At 41.5% G+C, this 16,397-nt stretch overlaps 1 protein-coding gene across 1 annotated transcript in view; it reads left to right on the forward strand.

Annotated features, from left to right (window-relative positions):
* THSD7A (thrombospondin type 1 domain containing 7A) overlaps positions 1-16,397 on the forward strand; it is a 322,475-nt gene that overhangs the window by 291,809 nt on the left and 14,269 nt on the right. Inside the window, exons 18-22 of the mRNA XM_015429430.1 lie at positions 564-717; positions 2,684-2,825; positions 3,319-3,434; positions 11,329-11,446; positions 14,949-15,094. Of these exons, the coding sequence (XP_015284916.1) occupies positions 564-717; positions 2,684-2,825; positions 3,319-3,434; positions 11,329-11,446; positions 14,949-15,094 (676 nt within the window). The remainder of the gene's footprint in view (positions 1-563; positions 718-2,683; positions 2,826-3,318; positions 3,435-11,328; positions 11,447-14,948; positions 15,095-16,397) is intronic.

Raw genomic sequence — 16,397 nt, forward strand, 5'->3', positions numbered from 1 at the left:
TAATAGTACTTCAGCCTGATCCACAGATTATCATGGACTGCAGCAGATTGCGCACAGCTCATGCGAGGATTATTGCATGCTCATCCCTAGAGTGTCAAATGAATAGAGGGGCCTGTGAAATTATTTAAAAGACAGTATCCCTGACACACATGGAGAAACAGAAGCAGATAGTGGATTCTGTTTCTACATTAATTCTGTCTCTAGATTGTTAAATGTTGATTTTGCCTTTTCAAATTCTAGGGTAATTCTGCAGATCACTTGCATTCTTCACCACAAGAAGTATAAATATGTGCAACTGATTTGCTCCCAGTCTTTCACCTTTCCTTTTATCTCTTTTATCCCTTTCTCCCTTCCACTCTCTCCTCCTTGTCAGACCTTACATTGTTAGGGACCTGTCTTTATGCACATGCCATAAAGTGCTGTATATATTGATTTCGCTGTATAAATTGTGAACAACAAACATGATTATTTATTATCAGGCTACTATAATTATCCTCAACATCTTTCTGTAAGCACCATAAAATATACTGCATAGATGTTGAGGCATGATCTTGTTTTTCCAGGTGCATGCAAAATACTGTGGATGGCCCTTCAGACACTGTTGAAGACTACCTGTGTGACCAGGAAGAGATGCCTCTCGGTGCTAGAAAGTGTACATTGCCATGCCCAGAGGACTGTGTCTTGTCTGAATGGGGCCCATGGTCTAGGTGTCCCTTGGTAAGACATCTGCTATAAAGAATTTCTTAGCTTCGGTTTAGGGGAATAAGAATTGCCTTATGGAATCGCATCTTCTTGTCCAATGTCGCTTCTCCAGCAATGGCATGATGGGGATATTCACCCTCTGTTGTTTGTGCTCAACATAGTCATTTATATACAGGCTTCCCTGTGAAATGTCTATTTAACACTGACATAACCCCAGAGACCTATTTGCTAGCTGTCAGTAGAATACCCACACTTTTCATAATTGTGGCTACCCGATTCCACCCTTACTATATGAAATAGCAATTCAGCGACAGCAAAGATGTGTCTCACTCTGCGTCACTGTACATTAATTAGTATGTTTTTACACAAATGTATATGCATTTTCAAAAGAACTCCCAGTGTTTGTGGATCTTCAGTGACAAGAATGTAATAGCCCCCCCCCCATGGCCTTTGGTACCACCCCTTCCTCCTCCTTTTCTTGACATTGTTCCAGCTTCTTTGGCACTCCACTTCTTCTAACCACACCCCTTGAGGCTAAGGAGGATGGAGCAGGCTGGTGTGGGGCAGTATCCTGTGGTTTCCCTGGTGGTCCTTCTTCCCTGTGCCGTTGCAGCAGCGAGTCCTTATGCAGTCCTTGGGGCCTGACACCTGCTTGGCCTTGTCAACTACTGATGTCAGCCATGACAAATAAAATAGCTTAAGCAAACATCCCAAGTTTCCTTCCAATCTCAAGATTCCAATATGTCTTCATAAAGAGCAATTGTTGGTTCTCTGGTGAAGGAGGTTTTTCTGTAGTGCCTCAGTTTATTTTTTCTGTTTTCATCTAACCATGTTTGAACATGGCTGACTTTGAATGTAACAATTTTAGTAACATCAGAATCTTAATATTTTAATTTTCTCCGTGGTTAATACAGGATATTTCTTCTGCTTTTGTGATCAATGGAGCATGAACTCAGTAGGGTCAATTTAGACTTGACAGTGCAACCAAATGGACGTGTCCACTCTGTTTACATAAACAATGCCTAGATTCTATTTTTATAGACAACAGAAAATACAGGAGAGAGGAGCTAAACTCTGCTCCCTCTTCTGCTTTTTCTTGATGCATTCCATTGCTTGAAGGATTTTTCTTCCAGCCAACTAGGATACCAGAATACAGCAAGGATGGGAGAAAAATGTTTCAAGGAACAGAACGCAATATAGTAAGATGGGAGAAAGGGCGGGGATTCGCTCTATTTTCTGTTACGAATAGACCCTCTTTAGTCTCAAATGTGAATCAGTGGACAACTTAATAAATACATAGCTTTCCCTATCATGTTAAAATGTGGCTGTTGCCCGAAAGAACAGATACACCAGTCTGGTCTCTGTTGTCTGTATTCAAATAATGAATGGAACTACTGCTCTTCAGAATCATTTAATTAAGCAGCATATGCTAAGAAGAGGCATCTCTTCTTTGTTATTACTTCACATGCTTCAGGACATGGTGCCGATTTCTTATGCTTGGACCTAAGCCTTAGTGAACTAATAGTGAAGTTACCTACTTAATAGAGTTGCTTTCTTCACTGTTGATAGTTTGTTGAAACACTACTATCTTTATATAATTTCCTTCTAAAGCCATACAAGGAACAGATAACAAGACTGTAGGTAAGTATGAGGGACAACATTCCAGGGTCACAGGTCACCTTGGGGTCTACAGAACTCAGATAGTTTGTTCTCACATGATGTTTGAATTGGGACTGGGTGATGTGACAGTGGTCCAGAAGGAATTATTGCCTGGAGACTCATGGTGGCTATCCGCAACCCTTGTTCCAGGTTATGGGGCTTGACCTTCAAGCACACTTATTTACTTGTTTAAGGTTACATAATAGAATGAAGTCATTATTTTCTGTTTATATGATAATTTAAAAGACTTCTTAAAATACACTTTAAATGCTAAGTATATTACATAGATCAAAGGAAAATTATTTCTGGTTTTCTCTTTCAGCCATGTAATGGAAGCAGAGTGAGGGAACGGTCATCAGAAGTCATGAGGCAACCTCAGGAAGGGAAGGCCTGTCCTCCCTCTGTGGAGACAGAACTGTGCAATCTCAACAAGAACTGTTTCCACTATCATTACAATGTGACAGGTACTGGCACCAGTTAACACCAAAGGAGTCCTGTGGCACAAAGACTAACAAATTTATTGAAGAGTAAGATTCTCTGTGCTAGGCTAGAGCCTACTTCTTTTGATGTGTGAAGTGAATGAAATGGGCTCTTGCTCATGAAAATATATCCTTCATTAAATCTGTTAGTCTTATAGGTACCGCAGGACCCCTTTTTGGTTTTGCTGTGAAAAACTAAATCACTGATATTAGTAGATAATAAAATACATTTTTTTCCCAATTTCCCCCTAATGTATTATATTTAGAGTAATCTCTCTTTTTTTGGCTGTAGTTTCCTAAGCATCCTTGTAAAGGTAAAAAGGGCATTAAGAATCCAAAATTAGGTTATCTGAATTAAAGGTGAAATGGAATAAAATATTAACAGGGGAGAACTGAAATTTACTGCCTCGGGGCTTAATCTGGTCCAGTGGAACAAGATTCTTCTCACCTCCTGCCCTTCTGTTTCCTTCATTCCTAGAGTGGAGTACATGTCAGTTGAGTGAGAAAGCTGTCTGTGGTAACGGGGTCAAAACAAGAATGCTTGATTGTATTCGCAGTGATGGCAAATCGGTTGACCTGAAATTCTGTGAAGAGGTAGGTGGATGCTTTTTCTCCTCTGGCTTTGTAAATATTCCCATCGTGAAAATCTTTCATTCAGACCTGAGTCAACTGGCTATGTGCCTCATGCAGCTTATCGCTCTGACAGATGTTTCCCAATGCTATTCAAGGACTATTAAGTACCCCTTAAATGAGCCTGTTCCATAATCAGTGATTTTGTCATTTAATTTCCTCTGTTTGCCTAAGTGTGCAACCACAAAGGTATGCTAATTTTTTTTATCTCCTGAAAGTAATGGTTTGGGAACAATAAGCAATCAAGGTGAATAATTATAATAAATCTTAATCAGAATGATAATTATCATTCTAATTTGAAGTGATTCCTTTGTAATGCTTTGGACATCTGCCAGTATCATTTTATTCAATGTCTTTCCCTCCTCTTCCATCTGGGGTTAGAAGTACCGGCTTTTCAGGAAAGACAATTCTTTAAAAATGTTGAAGAACCTGTAGCATTAACAAAGAGGTTCAGCTCCTTACACAAGCCCACTTGCAAAAGTAACCCTCATCCAGCAAAGCATTTTACCACTATTTAGTTGTTTAATATGCCTGTTGTTCACTGCCTCTTCAGTGTAGATGATATACATTTTTTGTGTTCAATACCTTTGCGAGTGGATCACAGAATACCCACTTATCACTGTGCATTTAAGAAGCTATGTGTGGGCAATCAGAAAACCACAGCCCAGAGCCCATGGATCACTAAGGCTAAGACAAGGTGGGCCCAGCTGGGAATAGTGCCCTCACAAATAAAGAACATGAGTTCTGTGTTGAAAGGGGGGGGGGGGGTTCCATTGTGCCGAACATAAAGGTGAAGGGTGAGGAATATGAGTTAGCTACAAATGGATCAAATTACTAGAGGGCCTATCAAGGCCAGAGGGAAAGTAGCAGTTGGACAGCAACATTCTAATACTTCTCCTAGGCTGCTCTAAAGCATAGTAGCATTCATAAACTCAGTTCACATTTAGTGGTTTGGTGTTATATGAGAATCTCACGGCTCAGGTGGGGTGTCACCTGACGCTGCCACCACTCTGGATCTAGGATCCCTTGAGAAGGCCCAGAGCACCCTCCCAAGACCTTCAGACCTCCCTTTTGGCCAAATAATAGGCATGAGGACCAGGCAGAGTAAATAACAAGGGAAAGGTTTATTTTATAGGAGGTCAAACAAACAAGGTGCAGGAATAATAACAGTAAGGGGGTGAAAGGAAAAGGAACCAAATGCCCTAAAGCTTCTAAATATATACTGTCCCTAGCTCATTATCTCCAGTGGCCTTAGACTACTCACCTTTCCCTCAGGATGAGGGTTTCTTCCCCACAGCAGCCTCTTTTCTGGCCCTGTCCCCTGGGAAGAAGAGCAGCTTCTCCTCTTGCACCAGTTCTTTTATTATAAGTCCCCTTTCTCTGTGATTGGCTAATTTTGGCTCCAAAACCTCTCAGGGGGTTCTGGGAGTTGTAGGCCTGGCCTCCTCCCACTGCTAGCCAGGCTCCCTGGGCCTACTAGGCCTTGCTTGCACAGCCCAGATCATGACAGAGCAAGACTCAGGTTTCCGCACTCCTTTGTTTACCTTCTTCCTTCTTCCATCTCAACATACTCTTCCTTCCCCCCCTTTCTGGCAAACCTGAGTTTGTCATTCTATCTTCACTGGCAAACTTTATATATTTATTTTTATTTATTTATTTTATTAAACTTGTATCCCACCCTCCCTGCAAGCAGGCTCAGGGTGGGTGCCATCAAATGTTAAAACAATATACAATAACAACCCATTTGACACAAGATTAAAATAATACAATAATCATACAATCATAAAATACCGTGCAGAATCTAATTAGTAACTCAGCAGCTGAAAATGGTGGTATAGTTCTCAGATGGTTGTTCAAATTCAGGACACTGTTGGGGGGGAATGCCCACTGCGTCAACTAAAAGCCCAGTGGAAGAGCTCTGTCTTGCAGGCCCTGTGGAATTATAATAAATCCCGCAGGGCCCTGATCTCATACAGGAGCACATTCTACCAGGTAGGGATTCTGTTCTATATGGGATTATGTCTGCAAAAGATCTGCTACTTTGCTACCCTTAGTAGTTCCAGAAATCTTATTTTTCTTGTGCTGGAGTGGAGGTGGTGTGGAATGGCATCCAAGTCTCATATATCCCAGCCTCCATTTCTTTTCTACAAGAATAGCATTTGTTAGTGGTATGTCTTATAGAGGTATGATGATGGAAGAAAATAATTGACAGTGCTGTCACAATTATAAATAATACCAGTAGGCATACAAGCATTACATTCAGGAATGAAATAATAAGCATACAGATAGACTTTTATCTTTATATGAGACGGTGGCCCACTGACAGGGTTTAACACCCAAGCACATCTGTTTCTAACATATGAGGACATAAAGCAGGAGTCCAGTGGCACCTTAAAGGCTAACACAGAAAGATCAGCTATTGATCCAATAACTGCAGCCCGTAAAACCCCTTTTAACCAGATTAACAGGAGAATCATGTTGCTAAGCCTGTTCACAGTCCTCTCAGTGAAGAAGAGTAAAAGTGAACTTAGTGAACTTTCACACAACCAGAAGGCTCACAGTATGCTGTAACAGCCATGTGTCAATGTAAATCACCATGAATAGCTTGTTACTCTGCCATGAGGCTCTTCCCTCACTGGCCTTTAGCAATATTGCTACTTTACTTCCCTGGGGTCTTACCAACTTCAGAATAGGAAAGGGGGGCAACAGGGTTGTACCACCCAACTCCTGTCTTTCCTGGAACAGTTTTCCTGCAAAGTATGGCACATTCCTTCTTTTCTACTACTCCATGACCTGGTTGTGGAGCCACCATTTATGCTTCCTCCTTGCCCCCGTCAATCAGCCCCACCTCCCTGCTCCTGTGCCTATGGCCTGAGCCATTATCTGGACCAGAGGTCAGAGCACCACTCCCCCAATCTCCTCATCCATTACTGCTCCCCCCCTCCTTGTCTCACTGGCCAGTTTCTAGGGGGCCTTCAGCCAAGCTTTCCTTTCCTGGCTCCTCCCAGGTTCTTGCATGGCTGGGCTCCTTCCAGGCTCCACCCAGACTATTATGGTTGGGCTTCTGCTAGATGCCTCCATGCTTGCTGGCTGGTCTGATGGCCTCTGAGGCTTGCTCCCAGGATCTTCTTTGTTTTCCTGGCATCAGGCACGTCAGAAGTCAATACCCAAAGTTCTGGGGCCTAGGAGGGAGGTAGCAAGGCCCATGCCCAGTTGCTGAAGCTACCTGCTGCTCAAGGTCCTGTCCTGGGAGTTCTGGCTAAGCTGACGATGGCTGCCTGAGGTATGAGGGAGGTCGATGGGTCCCGCTTGGATCTTGCAGCACTGGAGAAGTCTCCGTTTTTGCCACAGGTGCTTTGGCTGAGGACAGGACAGGTGCTGGCTCCAGACATCTACATTACAATGAAAGCATTGTGAACATCTTTTAATAATCTTTCCACTTTTTAGGAATCAAAGTAACTATGCTGGCTTTAGGAGAAATAAAGTCTAGGAGTGTTGGAAATCAAAAGAAAGGTGATCAGGCTTTCCTCCTGAAACCTCGACAGTTTTAGCTCATAGGTTAAGATGCTGAGCTGCAGACCGGAAGGTCTGTGGTTCGGCAGTTTGAGACACTAGTGCTGTGTGACTGAGTGAGCTCCCATCTGTGGCCCTAGCTCCTGCCAACCTAGCAGTTTGAAAGCAAGCAATTGCAAGTAGATAAATAGGTACTGCTTTGGTGGGAAGGTAACAGTGTTCCATACGCCTCGGCATTTAGTCATGCTGGCCACGCGACCACAGAGAAGTTTTCAGACAGCACTGGTTCTTCGGCTTTGAAACAGAGATGAGCACCGCCCCCTAGAGTCGGATTCAACTAGCTTTCAAGCAAGGGAAACCTTTACTCTTTTTATCAAGCTTCAGGTTTACCAAGAGAGAAATGAGTTAGAGACTCAGTCTTCAGTAAAGCAAAGTTGCAGCTTTATTGAATACAAGACATTGCAGATCAGTTCCCCATAATTTATATTTATATGCCCTGGGGTTTGCCAATTTTGATAATAGAATGCTGACTGGTCAGGAGAAATCTAGCAAAGAAGATTTCTGCCCTGAAGAAGAAGAACAGTTGGGTTTTATATCCACTTTTATCTACCTTAAGGAGTTGTAAAGTGGCTTACAATCTCCTTCCCTTCCTCTCTCCACAACAAGCACCTCATGAGGTAGGTGGGGCTGAGAAAGTTTTGAGAGAACTGTAACTGGCCCAAGGTCACCCAGCAGGCTTCATGTGGATGAGTGGGGAATCAAGCCTCCATTTCTACTCAAATACTGCACAGAGCTATTGAGATTGGAGACTCAAATGTGGTTTCATTCACATGCTGCCACCAGTGTTCCCTCTAAGCTGAGTTAGTGTGAGCTAGCTCACAGCTTTTCAGCCTCCGGCTCACACATTTCTGTCTTAGCTCAGGAAAGATGGCTCCAGAGCAAACTAATTTATGCAGTAGCCAAATTGCTTGCTCACAACTTTAATGCCAGCAGCTCACGAAGTAGAATTTTTGCTCACAAGACTCCACAGCTTAGAGGGAGCATTGGCTGCCACTATTTATTCATATCCTAAGGTATATATAGACTGAAATCTTAGCTTGTGTGTGACTGTGTGCATGCGTTTCTTTCCCTGAGACAACCAGCCTGTGGAGGTAAACAAGATGTTAACGTGTATTTATCATTTGAACATAACACTGAAGAAAGTTTAGAAGTTACAAAGCTTGTTTTCAATTGAACTTTAAATGCTGTTTTCAACTGTCCTTCTTTTTAACATTGCATCAGCTCCCACTGTCACCCTTAAGGAGAAATGGAACCTAACCTGTCTATCGCAGGTTTATTTATTTATTGGATTTATACCCTGCCCTCCCTGCCAAAGCAGGCTCATTTTCCATATATTTTCCATAATTTTTCAAAGTAGTATACTGAGTGCATGCCCTCCCCATTTAATTTTTATACTGTTATTTTTGCTGTCTCCTTTTATGGGGGAAATATCTATTTCCATACAGAACATAAATTTACAAATGTAATTGTTATTCTTAGGAAATTATTCAAGAAAAAAGGATTCACCATGAAAAATGAAAATTTGTTTGAATAATCCATATGGAAATAGAATGCTTTTAAGTGAAAATGTTCTGATGTGGTTAAAATGCATATTATACATTCCCATATTAGTACTTTTATGTTATTACATTTTTATTTGAGATTCAAATCAGGCAAAGACTAATGGCATTTGATGACATAAACCTCATCCTAGAAACCAAGTATTCTTTCTATATCTAAGTAGTGTGCTATTTTCTTTTGAGAAGCTATACAATAAAAAATTGTTTTCTGAAGTAACACAGTCTACAGTTCAGATCTTATTTCCCAGGAGTACATAATTAATTGATACTAATTTTCAGTCTTGATTAACTAGTAGAACTATCCTCAGTTTTACATACTCTCAAGAGAACAATAAAATATTTCCTTTTTTTGTTTGTTATCTTCACATGCTGCTTACATTTGCAGTAGGAACAGGATAAAGCTCTGTTTGGTGAAGTGGGCTCAAGTCCACAGAATCTTATGGTGGAATGTTAGACTTTAAGACTCTCATTTAATTTAATTTTTTGCAACACACTAAGATGGCTGCCCCTTTGGATCATCTGTTGTTGTTCTAATGAAGCCTCGATAATCGCACATAAATTTCAATCAATCTGCTAAATGAACAGTCTTGTTATTCTTATTACTCCCAGTCTTAATGAGTTTGTAGAGCATATTTTCAATGCTGGTTGTTGTTTATAAGGAAATCTCAAAGAACAGGAGGACATGAAGTCTCTGCTCAGTGTGGAAAAATTAGCACATCACAAAACACGTTTTGTTGTTTCCTCGAGGCCTTTGAAATGCAAATCACCCAAATTCAGGACAGGCCACATGCTGTTCAAATATGTAGATGTGTACTGTTGCTCATTTACCTCCATTTACAAATCAGAAGAGTTTTAAAACAAGCTTTCTCTCCATCATCATTCTCTCTGTGTTATCTACTGGTAAGCTTCACTTCCTTATTAATAAGGCCGGCCTATGGGATATAGTTCCTGCTGCGCTTAGACAAAGACTTCTTGTTTAGTATCAGACACTTGCTTGTTTATGCATGTACACACACACACACACACACACACACACACAAACAGAGGATGCATTGAAATGGTCCTTCTCATGCTGTGAGATGGCGTTTGGTGGCTCCCCATTGGTAGCGTCCTTGAGCCTTATCATGAATTCAGCCAACATTCAAAACAAAGCTAGCTCACCTCTGCACTATTTCAGCAGGTATACACCTACTTTTCACAAAGGGCAGATCAGATAGTAGATCTGTTTCTGGGCAATGCCATGTCAGGGGATCATGAGGTTGATTGTTTGTCCATAACAAAAAAACCACCCTCAACACAGAAAAATAAGTATGTCAGGGAGAAAGCACTAGAACCCTTTTTGGCAAGTACTTTTCAGTATGCAGGTTTTGTTTGTTTATTTGGGATGAGATGTGAACTGCCATCTCCTTCTGAAATGGCACACTGTGAAACAGGTGCACTTGAGAAAAACATTGACTGAGACCTTGGCTGTACAGCTTAACTTGATGAGAGGCCATGATATCTGTGATGCGATCTTCCCAGAGTTTTTAAACACCAAATTTCAGCCCTGTGTGGCTACAATTCAGATGGAGTCTTTGTGGGGTAGGGAGAGATCTTTAACCCTTGGTCTAGTGAAACCACCTTTCTAGCACTGCTGTTAATGCTGGAAGGAAAAAACGTTTCCCCTTTTCTAGGGCTTACAGTACTATGGAGGTGGCTTGCAGTGGGTAAATCTGTGCACAGGTGGAAAGGCCATCTGTGGTTTACTTCTTAAAAACACAGTAAAGATGCAGTCGGAGATCTCCCAGTATCTGACTATCTGTTACAGTTTTATCCTACCTTTTCTCCAGTGATATGTCTCATGTCTTATCTGCTGAAAAGATGTCTATTGGACTATTCCCAGCTGCCAGAATTCTGCTTGTCTCCTTTGTACTTTGTTTCATTGGTCTTTGGACACTTACAAATACAGCAGTTCTGGTACTGGGAATGATAACTAGCTTTCTTCAAGTTCAGGGAACTAACTGAGTAAAATCCATGCCATGCCTTTTATTAGGACCCATCAAATTGACACAAAACATTTTTCAACCTTTTGAGTTCACCAAAAATCTTGATCAGGCTAGATGTTACCAAATACAGTTTGATGAAGAGTTCAGGTGAGCTCAAAAGCTTGCACAATGTTTTGCATCAGTTTGGTTGGTTTTAATAAAAGCTATTCCATGGATTTTGTTCATGTTTTTGGGTTTTGTGTGGATCAATGTGGCTGTTTGCAACTTTTAACTGAGTAAGCCTTTGAAGCTCTGCTCAGGATAAAACTCACTTGGAAGACAGTCCCTACATATGTTGACTGCCGCAAAAAAGCATTGGTTTTTTTAAACGAATTGGGGTAGTTCTAAGGAAGGTTATTGAGCTGGATACTCTCTCCAATTCTATTGGAGGAGACTTGTTAGAAGGGAGTGGCATTTTCCTTTGTCGTAAGGAGCCTTCCCCAACATGAGGCTTGTCCAAGAGAGTCTCTTGCATCAGGAGAAGGCTCCTTGTGCTGAAGTGGAATGTTCCACTATTATTTGCAATGTCTCCAAAAGATCTAGTCCTTCCTAACTAATAAATATATACTCAATGTTTGTCTCCTTTATCATTTGTAATCATTTCCTTTAAGTCAAAAATGTGGTCAACAGTGGTTCCCTCACTACTTAATAGAATGGACATCATTCTCTTTGCTTGCTGATTCTTCTGTTGTTCCTTTTCAGCTCGGGTTGGAAAAGACGTGGCATATGAACACATCCTGTGTGGTGGAGTGCCCTGTGAACTGCCAGCTGTCTGACTGGTCTCCGTGGTCTGAGTGCTCTCAGACTTGTGGCCTTTCTGGTTAGTTGGGAAGCAACTTTTTTGAATGGCATTTATACATATTTAAAAATGAATCAGATCATATCTATCCAACAAGAAAACAAAGGGTGCAATCGCTTGGATGAAGGGATTCATAGGTCAGTGAGGTCTGCTTTGTCCACATGCAAGCTTTCTTTCCTATGATGCTGTGCTTGCGCTAAGAGGATCAGGATTGTTAAAATCCAGTTCTGACTTGAATCACAACAGTGAGACATGGTGAAAGATAAATGCAACTGTTAAAAAAAAGCGGAAAGCAGATTTAGATATAAGCTTCACAATTCATTAAGGCCAATAAGAGGGGAAAAACAAAAAGGCAATGTGGTTGGTTCCTGCAAATTCAGCTCTCAACAATATACGGTTATATGTACACATCTGGTTGTTTTTGCTTGCAGAATCTTAAGAAAAGAGAAAAACAAGGGATGTATTAGCAAGAAGATAAGGAGGAATATATTTTTTTTTACTCTTCAATCCAGTCCCATGACTGCCCTCTGCTAAGGTGAATCCTATGCCTCTCTTCTGCTAAGTCTTCTCTCTAGAGGGAAAGACTTTCTGCAATGGAGAATGGCGTTTGCTAATGGTGAAAGGCTTGCTCTGATGGAGGAAATTCTATTGGAGGAGACTTGTTAGAAGGGAGTCCTAGGATCCAACCCAAATTCTATAAATAAATTTTAGTGGAGGGGAAACATATAGAGGAGTTTCTTCTCCCTATTAACCCCTTTAAAAAATCAGGAGTCAGCCTCTGGACCCTATGGTCTGAGGTGGTTGAAATGTTATAGCGGTGAAAAAACCCACACCAGTAACAAAGTGGACATCAGTTATCAAGAGAGCAATCCTAAGCAGGTCTACTCTGAATTCTACTACAGTCTATTCAATAGGGCTTAGTCCCAGAAAAGCATCCTTAGGATTGCACTGCAAAAGGTGAATGTTGAGTCCAATATATTTAAAAGGGTAGTTCATTTTGTGTATTTCAATGGGAGATGCAACACATTACATTAACATTGTGTATGTTCTGGACTCTTGGCTGTGAACATTCATCCCACCAAACACATCTTGGCAGGTAACAGAGTGAACAAGACCCACCACTGGGCCAGCACCACAAAATAGGAAAGGAAAAAGAAATGAGATTCTAACAGGTGCAGGAGGCATTTTGAGCATTTGGCTTGTTCTTCAGAGTGATATAAAAGAACTTTGTTAATGTGATCTCAAAAGAGCTGCTACCAGCTAACTTCTGCAATGACTGCTGCTGACCAAGGAAACCAGGCAAACACGTTGCTCTGCTGCCACTCAGTGGAATCTCAAGAAAAGCTTGCTGATCATCTCCTTAGTGTAGCATTCGGTTATACTAAGGAAATAATTTAACCTGAGCGTTCTTGGCTTGCATCCTATTGTTTTGTTCAGCCAGATTTGAAGCCTTCCCCTGATGGAACTGGCTCTTTCTTTGTCAGAATAGCAACTTCTGTCAGAGGAAAGCTCCTTAGGCCAGAGAAAAGCTGACGGAGATGGTAGGAGGCAAGGACCTTGATCGTCCCAGTACTGTAACAAACAGGATTACAATTTTATACAGAAATTGTGATTCATTGTTTTCTTGTCGTTACTCTGCTGTTACAGCTTTTTAACAAAGGGTTTTGATTGCTTGTATTCACAATACATTTTGGTTCAGACCCCGCACGGGCCTTTAAAATAAGGGTTCATTGGAGCTTTTAGTGCAGGGCAGTTGCTGGTGAAGAAGCTATTCAATGCTACTACACTTCCACAAGCACAAGAAAGTCCTTGTGCCAGCACTACTGCACCATCTGTCTCGGTAATGAAATTTAATACCTTGGGAAGAAAGAAACAGAATCAGCTAAAAGGACTACAAAAGGGGGAGGTAGGTTACGTAACTACTTGAAATAGAGCCTTTCTAAAACAAGCTGGGGTAGCATGTAGCTGGCCAGAAGATTAATGGCAGCTTAAACCCATCCCATTTTAATTTTCTTTCAAGAGTTGGGTGACACGTTCTCTTTTCTTTGAAAATTCTTTGTTTATAAAAAATGACCAGGGAGACAAAGAGTATAAAACAGCAGAACTCCATTTGCTTCCTGATTTTAAGATCTTCAGCTAGGCAGTTATAAGTCTTGTAATTAAGTCCTAAGTATAGCTTCTTTGAGGTTGTAGGACTTATTTTCTTTTAATAATAATTATTAGCCCTGACCCAGATGGCCCAGGCTAGCCCAATCTTGTCAGCTCTAAGCTCAGCAGGATTGGCCCTTCTTACTATTTGGATGGGAGGACGTCCAGGGTCACTGCAGAGAAGCAGGCAATGGCCAACCATCTCTGAACACCTCTTTCCTTGAAAACCCTGCATCATTGCTATAAGTCAATTACAACTCGAGGGTACTTTCTATCCCCAGTTATTATTATTATTTTAATTAATTCATACAGCATAAATAAAATATATCAATATATTGATTTTATGAACAAAATATAGCCATGTCTATGCCCCCAAGTCTATTTTAAAATAACTGTTAAAAAGCAATATGGTGACTTTTGTCACCCACCAGCTAACAGTTGGTGGTAGAAAGTGCCATCAAGTTGCAGCTGACATGGTGATCTGGTGAGGTTTTCAAGGCAAGAGGATGTTCAAAGGTGGTTTGTCATTGCCTGCCTCTGTGTTGCAACCCTGGACTTCCTTGGTGGTCTCCCATCCAAGTACTAACCGGGGCCAATCCTGTTTAACTGCAGAGGTTTGATGCGGCCGGGGTAGCCTGGGCCAACCAGGCCAGTGTAGCTAACAGCTGTCATCCTCTAATTTGTCTAGACGATGTAGCACATAATTCCACCTGTTCTCTCTTTGGTTTATGCCAAGTAGATGTGATGGAGGGAAAGGCACATGTATACATGTCTGCTTATTCATATATAATTTGGGTGTGGAAGTCTGGGTTTCTTTAATTAGTTATTGTAGATTTTCTGGGCTGTATGGCCATGGTCTTGGCATTGTAGGATCTGATGTTTCGCCAGGAGCTGTGGTTGGCATCCTCAGAGGAATAACACAGAAAGATGGAGTACTCTCTGTGTCAGAAAGATGGAGTACTCTCTGTTCCAGAATAGGAAGTGATGGAGCTAAACCATGCTCCTTCCCATGCTGTGCTTCATTGTTTGCGCTATGCATTTTGCTTCCAGCTTGGATCACTTCCAACATCAGAGCTGGATTAGAAAATAAATGCATCAAACATTGAAGAAGATTCAGGTAAAGCAGGGTTTGGTTTCATTCACCTGCATACTGAATTTTCTGCCAAAAAATGCCGCTCTTGATTTAAATGTGAATGAATGGATATGTGAATCAATATACGTGGATCCACCTGCTACATCTACTTTAGGCCATGCGAAAATACACACATGTTCAAAACCTATTCGTTAGAACTCTTTGGGCCAACTTTTCCTGACTAAAGCAAGTCACAGGCTTTTGCTACATTACTGCTTCTTGGTCTCTCTCTTTGCATTGAAGGAAAGATGATACGAAGGAGAATGGTTATCCAGCCCTTCCAAGGTGACGGGAGACCGTGTCCGTCACAAATGGAGCAATTCAAACCCTGTCCAGTCAAGCCTTGCTATCGATGGCAATATAGCCAGTGGACTGACTGCAAGGTTGAGGTAATATGAATGTCTTTCCTTCCATTTCATCTTTAGGTATTTGTGATACAAATATGCAACCATCCTATACAAAATGGTTTATTGAGAAACTCTAAATCACAGGTTCTCAGACTGCAATGACGTTTCCTAGGAGGAATGCAACACATTCTGAGTTTCCTTAAGTGCTACAAAGCAAAATAATGCCCATCCTTTTTACTTGACATCATTTAAAATTAGTTCAAGCATTTACCAAGGGCATGTTGTACAGTCCTCGTGACAGTGTCTGTACCATCTTAGAATGCATGTGTGGGATGTGAGTGGAATGCATGATAGAATGCACTATGTTAAAAGCTATTATAGTTCACAGCTATCAAGTCAGGGAGAAGAATTCTAGCCTAATCTTATCCCTGACATTCCAAGTTTCTACATGCAAGGTGGGGTTTTTTTAATTGTCAGATGATCACTTTCAAACATAGAGGCATAGTTCAGATGTACAACAAACCATGTTTTGTCACTGCATGAAGGAACCATCAGACCATGGTTTTGGGATAGTGGGGAAGAGAGGAAACCATTGCTTCTGGTTCAGATCTAACAACAATATGAGTTGCTGCAAGAATGAAATTCTCGAATTACTGAGTTGTGTGCAAGGGGAGCATGAAGGGGGGGGATGGGCAAGGAAGGGGGCAAGCCCAAGAATCCCACAAGCTTGTCTCATGAATGTGGGCAGATGGAGCATGACTATTATGAATACTGACTAGCTTTGATGTGACACCAGGCTGGGAAAAATCTTATCCTGCCGGATAGGGATAGTTCTACAGCCAGTTATGAAAACATGACATCACTTGGATGTACTAATGCCTCTCCGTTGGCTGAGCAGGTTCTGGCAGATTCTTCCTTCCAGAACCCAAGACCCAGATTTGTTAAGGCCCATCTATACATCTGGGAGAGAGACCTAAAAAGGAGCTGTTCCTTCTGTGCATGTGTGTGTGTGTGTGTGTGTGACCGTGAGGGAAGTGTGATCATGTGAAGGACAGCATCCTTTTTAAGTGTACACCCATTTGAATCTCCCAGTGGGGAGGAGAGATCAGTTGTTTGGGATCTGTAAGTCTCAAGTAGGTTAGCAACCTTTCCATGTTTGATTTCTTTTCTTAGTCTGTACCCTTGTCCTGTAAACTGTATTTGCTCTAGTGTTGTGCCTGTAGAAATAAAGCTTGTATTCGTTACAAGAACAGATTGCCTTGATTCCTACCTCCATGCCTTGTCACTGGCCTCATGTTGGTTGTACACAGCCCCATGTTGGTTGCTCCCCCGGCAGTCAAGCTAG

This window comes from Gekko japonicus, unplaced genomic scaffold (genome assembly GCF_001447785.1).
Source record: "Gekko japonicus isolate JY-2015 unplaced genomic scaffold, Gekko_japonicus_V1.1 scaffold163, whole genome shotgun sequence".
In the NCBI taxonomy this organism is placed as follows: Eukaryota; Metazoa; Chordata; class Lepidosauria; order Squamata; family Gekkonidae; genus Gekko; species Gekko japonicus.